Source organism: Coccidioides immitis, assembly GCF_000149335.2.
Source record: "Coccidioides immitis RS genomic scaffold supercont3.3, whole genome shotgun sequence".
In the NCBI taxonomy this organism is placed as follows: domain Eukaryota; kingdom Fungi; phylum Ascomycota; class Eurotiomycetes; order Onygenales; family Onygenaceae; genus Coccidioides; species Coccidioides immitis.
Genome location: NW_004504308.1, coordinates 1,412,368 through 1,427,944, shown reverse-complemented (window position 1 = coordinate 1,427,944; position 15,577 = coordinate 1,412,368). Strand labels below are relative to the sequence as shown.

Genomic DNA, 15,577 nt, shown 5'->3' with positions numbered 1-15,577 from the left:
GAGATTTGGAAACTTCTGTAATGTTATATGCAGCCCTGCTCATTCCTTATAGAGTCAAGAAGAGAATATTGTATCAGAATTGGTGAGACTCTACTCTTATAAAATCAAATTATCAATCACAATTCAGTCTGGATACTGAGAGCAGGATCCATCTTTATATGCAATCAGTCTGAACTTGGCACAGAGAATAATGCATGATGTAATCCAGCATCTTAAAGACAGGAAGCATTGCATATTGTTAGCTGATAAATCAATTAAATTGGTGAAACAAACCAGAGAAAAATAGCTTGTTCTTCAGATCAAAAGAGATAAAGAAAAGAGATATCTAGCCATGATTGAGAAGCAACACCCCCCATATCACAGTAGTCAAGAGAAGATCCAAAAAATTAAGCATCCACAAGCTAGACAGCATTACTCTACAGACTACAACTATCACCCAGCCTCTGAAAGACAGATTCTCAGACCTATAGAGCTTAGTTGAGTATCTCAGTAGTGTGACTATGAACTTGTCATTCATGGCTAGCATCACACAGTAAAAAACGCCAGCTGCATGAAGCATGAAGACTGTCAGCATTCTGGCAATAACTTGATGCAAAATATTGGGAACATGTTTAATAATACACCACTCATTGTAGAAGGAAGAAGTTGGTCCCAATAGAAGAAGATAAAATTATAGCAGAATCATCATAACTTCATATTAATGAAGATTTTGAAAGAACTCAGGCCTAATACTTCTGGCCAAAAAAGCATCTAAAGATAAAATCAACTTATAAAGAACTGAATCTGCATCTCTAAATTTCATTCTGCCCTTTATTCTGTTTCAAGCCACTCAGGAAAATCTTCTGAGGACTTTGCCTTCCAGAGAGAACAGCATCCCAAACTTAGAAATCATGAAATAATTCACAAATTATTTCTTCAACTCATCATCAGACTATAGATTGCACTCAAGATCCACCAGCAAGTTAACTGAACTGATTTAAATCACTCCAGTTGTTCAGGCATTCATAAGAGTGGTAGTTGCCAGAGTGCAGTTTCTAAATCCAGAGCTGAAATTTCTTGAAGCTCTTCAATGTCAAGAAAGTCAGAATGTACTGATAATTGAGAAATCAACACAGAAGAAAGAATTTTTTGAGTATAAGATGTAATTTTCCAGCAGATATCTGCTCAATTGTATATATTGATGAAGCTCAAGACAGCAAAAGATTCAAGCAGAGGTAGTAGAATAATGATGACTTGCTGAAACATGCTATAGTTGAAGAGGCAGGGTGGCTCCAAATTCATATTCATTAGAATTCCCATTGTTGCTCAAGCCTGTAGAATCTTGTTATTATCTATAGTTGAAGAGGGAGGTGAAGATGTTCTTTTCTTTGCTATATATTATGGCAGTCCAGCCAATTCTGCAGGGTAGTCTTTCATACTTGAGTGAAAGTAGAATAGATAGCTATTAGAAGAAGCATGAAGTGAACAACCTCAAGAAGCAAATTTAAGAGACTCATATACAATACAACAGCAACTTCTCTCCATCACAATTCTACTGTCTTGTAACAATATCTTGATTTCTGCAGTTGGAAGGCAGATCACATCAAGAAGCATATCACTCCAGTAATTCTGGCCACCAGAGTTGTGACACCAGAGAGCAACAAGATTGCTAATTATGAGGCCCTGAGTCTTCTCAAAATGGCAGTCCCATGGGTAATAATATGCTTTTTGAAGTGTTGTCTGCAGAAGTTGGGCAACATTATCCAAAACCTGCAGGAGAATTAGATGCATATGTTGCATGGATTTCAGCTGCATGAAGCCAGAAAGACATCAGATAATGGAGAATAATTTGAATGATTGGCAGCAGCAAATGCTGGAAGATGTGCTGTTGGATCTCTGACCACAATAAATGCTCTGTCATAAAACAGTCCAGGTGCTACAAGTGACAGCCATTCCAGCCCCTTGTTACCAAGTGCCTCCCATGGTATCAAAGTGTAGATGTCACCACCTGGGCCACTGGAAGGGGCCTGAACAGAACCTGTATGATGGCTGGAGTTGTTACTGCTGTGTTTGAGATCAGAATGTGATGTGGCCATCACAATGGCAGATCAGTTGGGATCAGAAAAGTTGTTTTAAGCTCAAAATCATGTAATGTATTAAGTAACATTTCAGGCTTTGGCACAAGTGACTGAGAAAACAACTAATGAAGGTTTATGAAAAGCAAGCATGCAAAAAGAAGACAACATCATCTATAAATAACTCCAGAGAATGAAAAAGAGCAAAGGAAATATAGTAATATATAAATTAGTATGTGTCTGGAGGAACACTAGACACAAGAGAATCTGCAGAAGGGACCTAAACCTAAATGAATAGAGTGAATATAACAAGATGTTAGTTCAGATATTTTAAATTAAATTAAACCTGAGAGAAACAAAAAGAGCTTGTGGAAAAGTATGGCTTAACATTGTCAATGGTGAATTCAAGATTACTAGATGAACATGAGAGACAATAGTAAAGTGGTAGTATTGCTAGAATCAGAATGCTGTCCCTGATCTTTTGTTGATAGCAACTGGATGGAACAATGCTAGCAGATGTAGAAAGCCATAGTGAATAATATCAGTCTAGCTGGATGATTGGACTCTATGCCTGCAAACTGAAAGGTAGTATAGCCAGTACTGAGGAAAATAAGTATGGCACAAAAGCTTCTGTCTCTTCAGAATATTCTGATTGCTGGTTGGAGAGTGAAGTTCTCAGAAGACAGCCAACATACTAGCCTCTGAGCAAAGCAGAAGAAGAGAACAGCTTCAAATCTGTGCAGTATCAAGATAAGAGTAAAAAGATTAGGGAAAAAGAACAGAGAGACCATAATACACACTCAGAGTTCTTCCAGAGCCCAAATGCTTTATTAGACTCAGAGATACAGCAAATCTTGGAGATTCAAACTGCTGGTTATGAGACTGAGGTTGAGAATCTGACATAAAGTTAACCTGATGTTATTGAGAAAAAGACAGATTGCACACACTTCACTCTGGAAGTGAAAGATGATGGAGAGCCCCAACAGCAGCTGACCTACTCAGGCATGCTCTAGTAGATTAGCATTAGTAGAGACAAAGCTGCTTCAAACTCACTTTTAACAAAATACAGCACAACATATGCAGCCAAATATATAATATGCAGAATTAATCTGAGATGAATAGTTCATCTGATGTGTTGACATTCAGAATATTACAGCAGGAAAATTGCAATCCACACAGCACAAAATACAGTGGCAACAGCTTTAATCAGAGCATGCAGGCTATACATGATGGCTTGAAATAGAAGATAGTCAGCTGATAGATTTTGCCTAAATATAAACAGACAGTGAGAGTCTTTTTATAATTTGTAGCTATAAATTATCCAAGTTAAGTGCAATTAATCATAAACCAGATTCAGATGCACCATATTATCTGAATTTCTCTTTAATCTTGGCAAGTAATTGAATCTAATATATTCTTCATCTGAAAATCATGAATAGTTGCATGGCTCAAGCATGTCCATGGCTCAAGCTATCTTTCTCAGAAGTAGCCAGAGATGAAGAACCATGCCATGAATCATTACTTGTTTTAATATTTCAAGAATAGTAAAATTAAGTTCAAGAGATGAAGCAAGTGGAGTACTGCTATACTATTGCAAGAGATACAGTCAATTTATGGAAAGATTGTTGAGATCTTAAGATTAAGAAGCAGGAATAGAAATGACATGAGAAGAGAACAAGAGTAGAGATAAAGTATGGACCTAATTTAAACTTACAGTCTGCTTGAAAGCCCTAATGTGCTCATATTCTGAAGAATATGCTATTTTCAGCTACAAGTTCTGACACTAGAGAAATAACACAGCAGAACAGAGTTGATTCAGCACATCTGATTGTGCAACTTTCAAGACAATTTAACATGGTTGGTTAGCTCACTGAGCATGGCACAGCATCACTAAAATGTCCAGAATAGCTGCCAGACCCTGATTTTGGTGGAAAACTGGAAAAGATATGCAGGCCTGAACTTTAATATAAGAAATATCACAATCAAGACAATGTGTTTGACACCATCTGCCAAAAACAACAGGGCTTGCTCCCTAGGAAAGCCCATGACATGATCAATCATCAGATAGTTCTTGTTATGAAGGCTGAGTGCAACTGAATTATTGAGATGCTGAGGCTCAGTTTCAATTGCCCATAGTATGATCTGTGCATGTGTATGGATCATATGAAAAGCTTTCCCCAAACCTCTCAAACACACTTGAACTTAATACTCTGTCTCCAAGACAGAATGGGATGAATTGGTGGGTACTCCAACCTGTGCTGACGAAATGGAAAGACTGGCGAAGAGAGAGGATGTTCAACAACAGCTATAGTAAAGACGGGCTATCTACATCCTGAACTGTACAACTTGTCTGCCTCTCCGTGACTATCCTTACAGAGTCTGTGGCGCCCTGATCCGATAGAGCGCTTGGGATAATTCTAAAGAAATACGGCAAATCTGTTTCTTTAAATTCTCAAGCATATGTAGTTGCAACTGAATCAAATTCGTCACCACAAAAATCAAGCCATACACTATTGCGCCTCCTTGGGCAGCCCATGCAGAGCAACTTAGAAATCATCCCTGCAATTTTTCCGGCACAACAACAAGGACAAAATCAGCAAATGTGTTCAGAACCTGAGAGTTTGTGGAACAGATATATTGTCCGGGTCAGAGAGCATGGCTGCCTATAGAGAACTCATGCAATAATGGGATGAAAATATTATCAAAACCAGGATCTTTCGCAACAGTTTCCTGTCCAGAAAGCCTGCACAATATAGGCCCATTGCCTCAATCTTATTGATCTCGCGGATCCTATCAATCTCACCAGTCATCTAAATTCATACTTGCATTGTTGTATGATCCACATACTTGACTCATCACAATGTCTGAGTACTTCTCCTGTATGGCAGGAATAAGCAGCTACTTCCCAGCATGGGTTGCCAAAGTTTTCCAAGACAAGAGGAGCAAAGCCAGCACGCGCACCAAGTCAGGTACAGAGCCTGAGCCAGATTACTCAATAGTCATGGCTCAACTTGTTCTTCCCCGCAGGTCATGTCACCCAATGAATCACAGTGAGGGCAGTCTCCAGAATTCTCTGAAGCCACAGCTAAGCCAGAACAGGATAACTCCCCTTCCATCCACTTTGCTATCAGACTCGCTAACCAGGGCAGGGTATAAAAGACCTGAGTGAGTTTCAGCAGAAGCATAAACATTGAAGGCCACTAATCAGAGTTGAAGGCTGCAATTGGCTGCTGGCCCTTACAATTTACTGTTAGATGGTATGGAAGAGCCATCATTGAGGAATTCAGAGATCTCCAGGTTCAGTGATGATGAAGTTATGGAACCTCAGCAGAGATGGTTTACAGGCAATACTTTGCACAGGAGATGAATATAGCTGACAATGGGGGTGTGGTTTTGGCCTGGAATCTCATGAACTATATACCACATACTCGCTAGGGGCATGATAGGAATCATGTAACAAAAGGGATCTCCAGGTCCACAGCCATCAAATAAAGTTGGATAACATTTTGCAGCAGGGCAGTGGCTGGCATTGATCATGCAATGTATACATAACCCTAGTGCGTAAAATTCAGATCCATTAGTAGCATAATGCAGTGGATCATTGTTTTTTCTCTTCAGTGCAGATTGTAATCAAGGGTTTCAGAATTCAGGCTGGTTGAAATCCAGAGCATTATATAACAGTCAGGTAAGCCCATTGCTAGAAGGGCCACCTCCAAGCTTACTTGACTTAACCCAAACACTTTTCACTATGGCATCTCACACCCAGCAGGAAGCTTGGTGTGATACAACATTCATTACATATGACCCCAATCTCACTGATCCCATCAACTGCTTTCACTGTATGTCAATTGCAGATGAGGATGCGATAGCAGATTACCAACAGCAAGCTGGCATTGCCTTGCACATATTGGATGAGGAATGGCAACAAGCAATTAATTCCAACATTGATAATCTCCAAAAGCAGAGAGAGTGTTTTGTTCAAGACAAGATTGATAGGATATTTGTGTCCTTTGAATTCCTCCACCTGCTGAAGCCACATAGATGGGAGTACCTATTGCTATGTCCATTCCCTCCCGGACAGTCAAATACATTGCTATTCTCAATTCTCTGCCCCAGAATCAACGCGGCAGCATAAACTCTCCACCGTGCAAAAGGTTGTGTGTGAATGGAAGCTGTTTGATGGGGAGGAGAGACCTCTAAGGGGGAGCTTGCGCTCCATCAAGTTCAAGTACAAGAACAGAGATCCGGTCAGTCACACTCTATCAAGGATAGATATAATCACCACCAAAGCTGCTGTGAATGCTCTTCAAAATCTCGGAGTTGCTCTGGCAGATGTTGATGGAAGTCCAGTCTACCATGGTTCAGTCATTTCATTGAAAGGGGAGCTCATTGGGAGCCAGCACTTACTGTATGATTCAAATGAAGATAACAACATCTCTCAAAGGTCTAACCAATAAACATAGTTCAGTGTTAATTTCATCTGTCTCAGAAACAAGAGGCTCAACATCTAGTACATGGAACGTGCCTCCGAGTGTGCATTTACACACTGAGTTCAACCTCAAATTTGCATCAATTGTTTTTGCGGGCGCAACAAAGGATTTAGGCAGATCAGTTGAGGAGCTGGATTATAAGAATCTTTTGTCATTGGTACCGGATGATTTCTTCAAGAAACACTATGCAAATGATGTGAATGATGAGTTAGAGCTTGCGAGGACATTCATTTTGAGAACAGAAAGTTCAAAGTTTGAGTTTAAATTGTTTTAACTTTAACTATGGAGGACATTAAGGGAATTTCAAGTCAAATATTACTCAGCAGCTGAAAACTAGCATTTTGTATCCTAACCAAGCTTGCTGACCAGGAAAAGTGAGAAAGGAACTGAGTTTTGAACCAAGCAAACAGCCACTAAAGCCTTACAAATTTCAGTCTCTGTCCTTGATCTTCAGAAGCAAATTCATTTGGCAAAATATCTACTGCACTTGGCCACCAGTCTGACTACACCTCACCACAAGAGCTATTGGAGGCTGGTATGTGCATTGCAGCCAATAAAGCACACAAACACTGACAAATGACAGATAATGATTGCGCTGAAGCTGCTAGAATGAGTTTGATGTCATCAGAATTGTGATGTTTTTCCATTTTAAGATTAGAGCCTGTCAACAGTCTCTATCATATGTGAGGAGCTGGCCTGCATGAATCTGGTAACACATTCAAATCTTTAACTTGCATACTTGTTGATCAAGAATGACAGGTCCAATGCTGAATCCTCCTTTTTTTTCTTTTTTGTAAGGCGTCGACTGCAGGAAAGCCATATGCACATGCCCAGGCTTCAAACTGTCCACAAGGAATAGCCTAGCTTACAACAAGCTGATTTGCCTTATTCCTGGGTTTGACAAGGCAACCAAATGCTACCCCTCATTCTTGGGTCCTTTGAATCTGAAGGCAATAAATACTCTCTCAGAATCATGACAGCTCTGTTTATGGAGTACTTGACAAACATACCTACCAGTTCTGCTCTGTCCTTGAAATTCCTCCACTGCAAAGAAGGCAATGCCTCCCTCAAGGATGGCAACCAAAGAAGTTAGCAATTGTGATGATAAGGATGGTAGCCTGCCAGGTGATGGAGGATTGACAGTGTGAGCACTCATTTTCAATTCATAGAGATGCTAAGCTCACATATCTGTCAAGCAGGAAGCAATTATCCTCATCCTTGAACCAGTCTACCCTGACCAAATGGCAAGCAGCGGCCGTTCTCCAATCATTGTCGCAGCGAGAAGCTATCCCAAACAACCAATCCGGCTCAGAACCACTATCTGAGGCTCAAGAGAAAATGGAGAGGCCTTCCTCTAGGGAAAAGGCTTCTCCAGTGAAATCCCTGCCCGCAAAACAACTTCAATCTTGTGAAAGTCCCATCATTCCCAATAAGTCACACAAACACCCTCTCCTACAGTCCAAGCAACAGCCTGAAATCCCTTTCCGCCAGCAGCCACAGCCAAATGTCTTCACCCCCAACTATGATGATGGAACTCACCACATCTGGGCCGGTGCCAAAAAACATACCGCCTATGACTTTGACTCGCCCGTGGCCTCAATGTCAGTGCTAAACAGTGAGGAGATGCCCGTCAATACCCTGACCCTGGAACCCAAAATACATCAAATCTCAGAAGAACAGCTGAGCAATGAAGTCCGCACTATCTATGCTGGCCTAGTTTTAGTGGAGAAAAAATGCATGGAGATTGACCGCCAAAAGCCAATAACCCTACTCACTTGAATCATGGACAATGGCAAGCACTCATAGCCTTGCATATGACCCTCCTCCATGAACATCATGATTTCTTCCTTGCATCACAGCACCCCTCTGCAAGCCCTGGCCTTCAGAAATTGGCCAGTCATTATTCAATGCCTGCCCGGATGTGGCAGCATGGAATCCACTTGTTCCTGGAACTTTTGCGCCATACACTCCCTGAGGCATTAGATCATATGCTGACCTTTGTATTGACTGCATATTCCATGATGACCCTGTTGCTTGAGAGTGTACCCAGCTTTGAAAACACCTGGATTGAATGCTTGGGGGATTTGGCCCAGTACAGGATGGCTGTGGAAGAGTCTGACTTTTGTGACAGGGAGATGTGGACTGATGTGGCAAGATACTGGTACAACAAAGCTGCAGACAAGTCTCCCCAGGCTGGGAGAATTCAGCATCATCTTGCTGTCCTTGCCAGGCCCAATATTCTTCAGCAGCTGTTCTTCTACTCCAAATCCCTGGTTTGTGTTCAGCCATTCCCTAATACTAAAGAATCCATTATGCTGCTTTTCAACTCCCTCTTGGACCAGAAGGAGTTAGCCCTAGCTCACTGTTCCCCTACAATGTTACCTTTTGTGAAAGCTCATGGAACTCTTTTCACCAAACAGTCAATACTCGCCTTCCTTGAGTATGGACTTGAGTACATGTCATACCTGAAGACCCAAGTTGATCACATCAGATCCAAATGGAGAGAACAGGAAGTCTACATTGCCTCTGCAAATTTTGCCTGTCTTCTTGAGTATGATGCTAGCTCACATCTCAGCAAACTGTTCCAGAAGGCCATTGAGTCCCCTGTCAGTATCTCTCATGTCAAAGCTTCCTATCAGTCTCTTGCCCCTTGCCAGCTGTATTTGCGCCCTGTTTCTGATGTTTCCTTTCAAACCTCTGCTGAAATTATTTCCTATACCTCCTGTTTTACCTTCCATATTCTCTCTCGCGTTCTGAAACATATTGGTGATAAAAATGTTTTACCTCATGTACATGTGTCTTTGGCCTTTCTTTGATCTGTCTCATTGGTTCCAGAAGCCATGTCCTACATCCAGTCTGAAGTGCCATGGGAGAGTTTGGTCACTTTCCTAAACACACTAAACAGACAGGTCCTGAATGAATCTCAGCTGAAAAATGAACATTTTCCTATGCCAGAAAGTGGCACAAAGCACCATTTGCCTGAAGATTTTTCAATGCATGGATTGGTGTGGAGTCAATTGTACTACCCTGCTGATTTCTTTAACTACCCCTTTCTTGAAGATGAGAAGGGAAGGTCTTTGGAACTCCCTAGTGTCACAGTGTCTTGGTTGGAATGATGTCTTTGGCTGGGACACCGCCTTGCATCTGTAAGTGAGGAAGAGGCATAAACAACCTAGAAGTGCATGGTGCTAACCTTATGGTTTTAGCTGGACCTCTGGATTTCATTTAATGAGAAGCCGAAGAAATTTGTCGTCACAGACTATGGCAAGCAAATTGAGGGCAAGGCTAGAAGGGTAACCCTCTTTAATGATGCAGCATGCTTCTTTGAGGAAAGAGACTATGTCAAGACATCATCAGAAGATGAGCATGATTTACAGATGGCAGACACTCAACCTGTACAGGCTGTTGATACTCAGTCAAAATGATGTGGAAGCAGCAAAGTGAGCTGCTTTTTTCTGAATCTTGATGAAAAATTGGGGAAGGCCATTTTTAATTTCTTTTTCCTGGAGCAGTGCTTGAGCAGGTTTCCATGTGGGATAATTGTAATCATAGCTTGACTGGTGAATTCTGTACTTTCAAGCTAGGGCTTCTTATCACACCAATTCTTTCCCACATGGCGCAGTTACCCCATCAATGACTGGCACTCTATTTCTGCCAAAGCTTACCGTCATGTTCAGCTCTAGGAGAGACGCTTCTTGCTGTCCCATTTGGCAGGTTTGGAGATAGGGTAAAGTTAATTTTGCTCCATGTCTGCCCCAAAGGAAATTATGCCAGGTCAATTTCTCAGGATGCCGGTTAATCGATGTAGTCACGTGATCTGAAACGTCAAGCCTGAATCGTGCCCACTGACTGTGTTCACGTCTCTCGAAGGTCTGAAGACCATCGGAAATCTAGCCTGTCGTCGACAGATGGGGAGCGAACTTGATCTGATGAGCTACGAGAGGTTTGCCGTCGAGGAGCAAGTGATTTCCATAGTTCAAGAGCTGGTAAAACTCAATACTGATTTCCTTCCAATTCTTGGTTTGGGGGTCTCTTTTTGAGAATCACGCCAACACTCTAGATGAAAACTTGGAACCCGCGGAACAAGCGCGTCACGGTTGGAGGCCTCATTCTGACCAACTCTGCGTCTTTCAACGAGATGGCGAGTCAGAATTGCTGCTGTTCATCATTGAGTATAAAGCAGGCCATAAGCTTCAGCCTGCCACCCTGAAGGATGGATTGCAGCCATGCAACTTCTGGGAAGACATCATACAGGCTCATGTCATTCCCAAAAGGGATAATGAAAAAGGAGAGGGCCATCTACAACGCGCGGCAGCTCTCCGGTGCGGCCATCACCCAAACATTTGACTACATGATCCGGGAAGGTGTCGAGTACGGGTATCTGACCATGGGTGAGTGTTTCGTCTTTCTTCTACTACCAGTCCTATCCGGTCAGTGATGTCACTGAGGATGGCGAATTTCATCTCTCACGCACTGCAATATCATCGGGCTCCTCCACAAGGGATCAAGCTTGGCGAGATTGCGCGTTTTCCACGCTCCACACCTGGGTTGTTGACGTCGAGTACGTCCTGCACAAATACTGGAAGATGAAATGCCTCACACGCCACCGGGATCGACCTACATCCCTTCCAGTCCGCTTTCTAGCGCCGGCAAAGACCAACCACGACAACCCCGCCGGTTGCGGAATCGCTGCGCGAGCCCTGATGACCTTCCCCACGACCCAGCGTCAGACAGCTCTGATGGAGGGAACAAAGGTTGGAAATGGGGAGACAAGTGACTTGCGGTGGTCATGTCTCCGCCGCAACCGCCTCCAGCCAAACGGCAACAGCCGGCGTACCAGTCACATGAGGAGCGCCGCCGTAACCACACAGCGCGGATGGAAACCATCTGTTGTCCAAGGGAGAGGTTGCCCAGCTCCTTGAAGCTCAACTGAACGATGATCGGGACAACGGGTGTAGGCCCCTCCGCCTCCACGGGGCCCGCGGCATCATGTTCAAGATGACACTAGCTCGATACGGCTACACCTTTGTTGGAAAAGGAACGAACAAAGGTTTCATCCCCGATCTCCAGCATGGGGCTCAAGTGTACGAGTATCTCAGGAAGCTCCAGGGAAATTTGATCCCGGTCTGCCTTGGGAGTGTAAACCTCAGGGAGCCGTTCATCACGGTCGGGTCGTCCACTACCTACTTCTCTCCTGGGCGGGAGATGGCATAGACCCAGAGCATTTCGACATCTACCGGGATGGAAAGCGATTACAGAAGGAGTTGGGCCAATATGGAGTGATCCATGGAGACATTCATCTAGCCAATGTTGTCTACAATGCAGAGCTGGGCAAACCAATGCTGATTGACTTTGATCAGGCGCGTCTCAATGCACGGGCACGCAAGAGAAAATCAATTGCAGGGTTCTCAAGGACCAAGCCCAAGCGACTCATGCAGAATTAAAACTTGAGAGTTGTACTAGAATTTTTGATGCAATTCTCACAACGAGATCTGATTCACGGAAAATATTGTAAAGGTTCGAAAAACCCTGAAAGGAACGAGTTTGATCGCTCGCTTGTTTAACTGATGAAGGGACAAAACTTCCGTAGAAATAATCTGTTGTGTACAACTTTTTTTCAGTCTTCGGGTTTGAATATTGGCAGAAGACTTTGGTTGACCTCTTTAAAATTGCAGCTGATGTCATTGCTAATACTTCGTGTGGTTCCTTGCGAGATACTCACATCTTCGAAGCCGTTTCAACAAAGCTGTTAGAAAACTACACAGCTAAGCAAGCATAATTATGCGGGGCATGACTCATGTATGAGGCCCAAACCTTAATGGAGCGTAACTTATGTATGTTTTGGCAGTTCCAGCCACAGGTGATCAATCATAGCCTGCAACTGTGATTCAGTCTGGCACATCCCACTAGACTGGGCATCCAGGTTGTGGGCCGAACAGGTGCGCAGAGGCCCATCAGCTAATTTTCAGGACTCAGATGTGCAACTATTAGCTGCATATGCGGCGGAGCGGTACGCAACATCGTTGATCAACCTAGACTCTATGGAAAGATGAAAGAGATTATTCAAATGGCACGGCGGAGTACCTTATATCGCGATTGGACTTCACCTTTCCTCGCTGCGATGCCTCGATCAGTACGCAAGATTACGCAACCCGAAATTAATCAACTCGACAGGGTGATCAAGGCAAGCTAGTTTTACCCACATTAGTTTCACGTGAAGGGTACCGGGCAGAGGCGGGGTAATCACGGTTTACCCCTCCTGGCTGTCATGTTCTTCCTCATGATACGAACCATTCCCTTCAGTACTTTGATATATTCCATGCTCTTCTGTCTTCACTTCTATTGCAAATTATGGCAAATGCTCTTGGATTCGAGATTGTTGAGGCTGTGGTCTCAAGTGCGCTTGCGAACGAGGCAGCGGATGCACTACTAAAACAAACTCAGCATCGCCGGGAGAAATATGATGCCTACAACGTACCTAATGAGTGTCTTTTAATAGTGAACAAATTTCTTGAGGTTAGGTGTATTGACTATGGAGGTCGTTTCGCGCTAACAGGTCTCAAAGAGCCCTGGCACGAGTGCCCTTGCTGAATTCTTGAAGCTGACCGCTCTACCATTGAGACCAACAAATGTCTTTGCTGGCATGTTCCGCGAAACAAACGCCGATCCGAACAAACTGAAGACTGCCGAAGAAGGCGAAGTCTACATTACTATCGCGCTGACTGATCTTTCTCCCAAAAACGGCTGGTATACTTTCTACCCCGGCTCGCGTAAAACGCAGCCTCTGACATCAATGGAACCTGTCGCTCTTGATCTCAAGGCGGGTGATGCTGTGATTTGGCGAGGCGATCTGGTCTATTTCCACACTCCCGGTGGAGGTGGCATGTTTCTGACTCTAGTTTATAATAAATGTGCTGCTACTTGACAACCGAGAGGATAGCATGATTGGAGTCATATCATTGATTAGGGTTATTGGAACGTGTCGCTATTCAAACAATGTATAATTCTGATCCCAACTCGAAAAGTTACCTTGCGTTATCTCACTTAACGACGGGCGAATGGTGTAATTCTGATCCCAACTGTCCAGCATCGGGTTGAAATTCCAATCCCAGTTTCCAGAATAAATGAGATTTGACGGATGAAGACTAGTGTTTGCATCTATTGAACCGCCGGATTCTGACTGGGGAAGTCCTGCATTATAGCTGGAACCCATATGGAGGTCGTGTGAAAGGCCAGTGTTCCGCCCCGGTGATTCAATATTCAGAACTGATGCCGTTTCGTTGCGTATTTGTAGTTCATTGCTGTCGGCTGATGGCCGGCTCGCCTGAGGAAAAATGTCAGTTACAGCACGAATCGACCGTACGCATATGTCTTACAGTCTCCCCCGGAGTCCAGGTATTGTTTTCTGGACTAAACTCTGCCCTTCTCGAAGCGCTTGCCTGTCCGCTTTCTGAACGCTTATCATGGGGTACGACTTGATGCAACATTTCAATTAATGGCGTTAGAGGTTGTGGGATGACTGTTCCCTCTGCAGGGGTGATAGCTTCAACAGAGTTTTCTGCTGGGGCATGTTCCGCTGCACTCGAGGGACTGGACTCATGGGAGGACTGCTCATTCCCAACATCATCCGTGTCGGATACCCTCCCATGACTTGCAGAAGTAAGTAGCCCATCCCGCCCTATCTCTTGCATCACGACATCCTCATCTCAGAATTGGAAGCGAGGCCGTTTGGATGCGGCCAACGCAAGCGCGGACGGCCTTTTTGAAGTATTGCGCAGCTGCTCTGTGTTGTCTATTGAATCTCCGTACCGCTGATGCCTTCCCATCCTCTCTGCCAGTGGCTCGGGCGAGAGAGTCACCCCATCACTAAGAACAGCATCGGTGCCTTCGCAGAAACATTGCTCTGGATGAAACCGGATTGAAAGGTGGTTCCAAGACAGTTGCAGACACCACAACTTCCTCAAATCGTGGATGATACTCGCAGCCTGCAACGTCCCGACAACAGCATTGAAAGCTGCTATCGGGAAGCGCCGTTGTTCGAATTCTGTAAACCACCGATTGTCACTCAGTATATGGCCGAAAGCCAGGACAATCGCGGGCTCTGTTAACGCAAGCCATTTCTCCCCATAGCCGCGCCATCGCGCGAGCTTTTCACATTTCTCTTTCCGGACCTTTGTGTCGAGGTGCGCCCAGCACTTTTCCGCAAAGTATGTTGTTATGTGTTTGTCCATGGGAATGCGGCTGCCCCCACAATGTTGGGCGGCCTCACTCTGCAACAATTGGAGTCTCAAGGCCAGCAGTTGCAACCTGAATACCCTATGAGCACCATTTGCATCTTTCTCAGCTGCAGTGAAGGCCTTTTCGGCCTCAATCAATTCATTGCCAGAATTCGACGGAGTGTTGACTTGATCAGGTTCAAAAAAGTCTCGGTCGTCCCTCAAACTCCGTTGTACTTTGTCCTTGAACTCTTGCAGTCTGCTGGATTCCATATCCCAATTGTCAGTTATGGAAAGAACGTCGTCACTTTCAAAGTCGGTTTCAGCCCGTTGTCTTGACAGATACGATGCATCGCTCCGAGCATTTCCCGTGCCCGTTGATAATCGTTTCTTAACATTCTGTAAAGCAACGACCCGTTTGTGACGATACCAGAATTGCTGAAATGGCTCGAAGTCCAAGGCTCCCGTTTGATCCAGCTCATTTCCCACACCTCTAAAGTAATCCGCCAGCGCCTAGATGAGAATTAGCAATCAACCTGAATAGCAACAAGGAAATAATAACAACTTTCGAGTCATTCTGTTGCTCAAAAGCTTGAACCAGTCCGTTCAAGTGTCGTTTGACATTGCTTTTCTGCTAACAATCATAAGCTTCGTGCCCACCAGGAGAAATGCTGAGAAAGTACCCACCCAAAGATCCCCTTCCATGTTGTCATGGTGAGGTTAAAGCTGGTTCCCAGAACCAAGATCACAAAGGGAGTCGAATTCGCGCTGGCTGCCTACAAAGCTGGATTTCCTCTTTTTCTTGGCAACCCCACTT

General features: G+C 44.0%; 6 protein-coding genes across 6 annotated transcripts; 5 read left to right on the top strand and 1 right to left on the bottom strand.

Moving 5' to 3' along the window:
• Positions 1 to 4,914: 4,914 nt before the first annotated feature.
• Positions 4,915 to 5,421, top strand: CIMG_08395 (uncharacterized protein; the record flags this gene model as incomplete). Its single annotated transcript, XM_001241231.1, has 2 exons — positions 4,915 to 5,219; positions 5,271 to 5,421. 2 exons carry the CDS (start codon positions 4,915 to 4,917, stop codon positions 5,419 to 5,421), a joined length of 456 nt encoding a protein of 151 aa, XP_001241232.1.
• A 381-nt stretch (positions 5,422 to 5,802) lies between these two features.
• Positions 5,803 to 6,941, top strand: CIMG_08396 (uncharacterized protein; the record flags this gene model as incomplete). Its single annotated transcript, XM_001241232.2, has 4 exons — positions 5,803 to 5,893; positions 6,096 to 6,462; positions 6,518 to 6,751; positions 6,914 to 6,941. 4 exons carry the CDS (start codon positions 5,803 to 5,805, stop codon positions 6,939 to 6,941), a joined length of 720 nt encoding a protein of 239 aa, XP_001241233.2.
• A 676-nt stretch (positions 6,942 to 7,617) lies between these two features.
• Positions 7,618 to 10,039, top strand: CIMG_08398 (uncharacterized protein; the record flags this gene model as incomplete). The annotated part of the gene is made up of 4 exons (XM_012358519.1): positions 7,618 to 7,688; positions 7,744 to 8,159; positions 8,303 to 9,690; positions 9,751 to 10,039. The coding sequence occupies 3 exons, from the start codon at positions 7,618 to 7,620 to the stop codon at positions 9,358 to 9,360; spliced, it is 1,545 nt and encodes a 514-aa protein (XP_012213942.1). The 3' UTR covers positions 9,361 to 9,690; positions 9,751 to 10,039.
• A 763-nt stretch (positions 10,040 to 10,802) lies between these two features.
• On the top strand, positions 10,803 to 11,988 carry CIMG_08399 (uncharacterized protein; the record flags this gene model as incomplete). Its single annotated transcript, XM_001241235.2, has 3 exons — positions 10,803 to 10,915; positions 10,980 to 11,403; positions 11,503 to 11,988. The coding sequence occupies 3 exons, from the start codon at positions 10,803 to 10,805 to the stop codon at positions 11,986 to 11,988; spliced, it is 1,023 nt and encodes a 340-aa protein (XP_001241236.2).
• Positions 11,989 to 12,475: 487 nt separating this feature from the next.
• CIMG_08400 (uncharacterized protein) lies at positions 12,476 to 13,564 on the top strand. The gene is made up of 2 exons (XM_001241236.2): positions 12,476 to 13,060; positions 13,110 to 13,564. The coding sequence occupies exons 1-2, from the start codon at positions 12,896 to 12,898 to the stop codon at positions 13,467 to 13,469; spliced, it is 525 nt and encodes a 174-aa protein (XP_001241237.2). The 5' UTR covers positions 12,476 to 12,895; the 3' UTR covers positions 13,470 to 13,564.
• On the bottom strand, positions 13,484 to 15,487 carry CIMG_08401 (uncharacterized protein). Its single transcript, XM_001241237.2, has 5 exons — positions 15,448 to 15,487; positions 15,326 to 15,391; positions 14,354 to 15,273; positions 13,921 to 14,194; positions 13,484 to 13,868 (listed from the first exon to the last, which is right to left on the bottom strand). The coding sequence occupies exons 1-5, from the start codon at positions 15,463 to 15,465 to the stop codon at positions 13,530 to 13,532; spliced, it is 1,617 nt and encodes a 538-aa protein (XP_001241238.2). The 5' UTR covers positions 15,466 to 15,487; the 3' UTR covers positions 13,484 to 13,529.
• Positions 15,488 to 15,577: the final 90 nt, after the last annotated feature.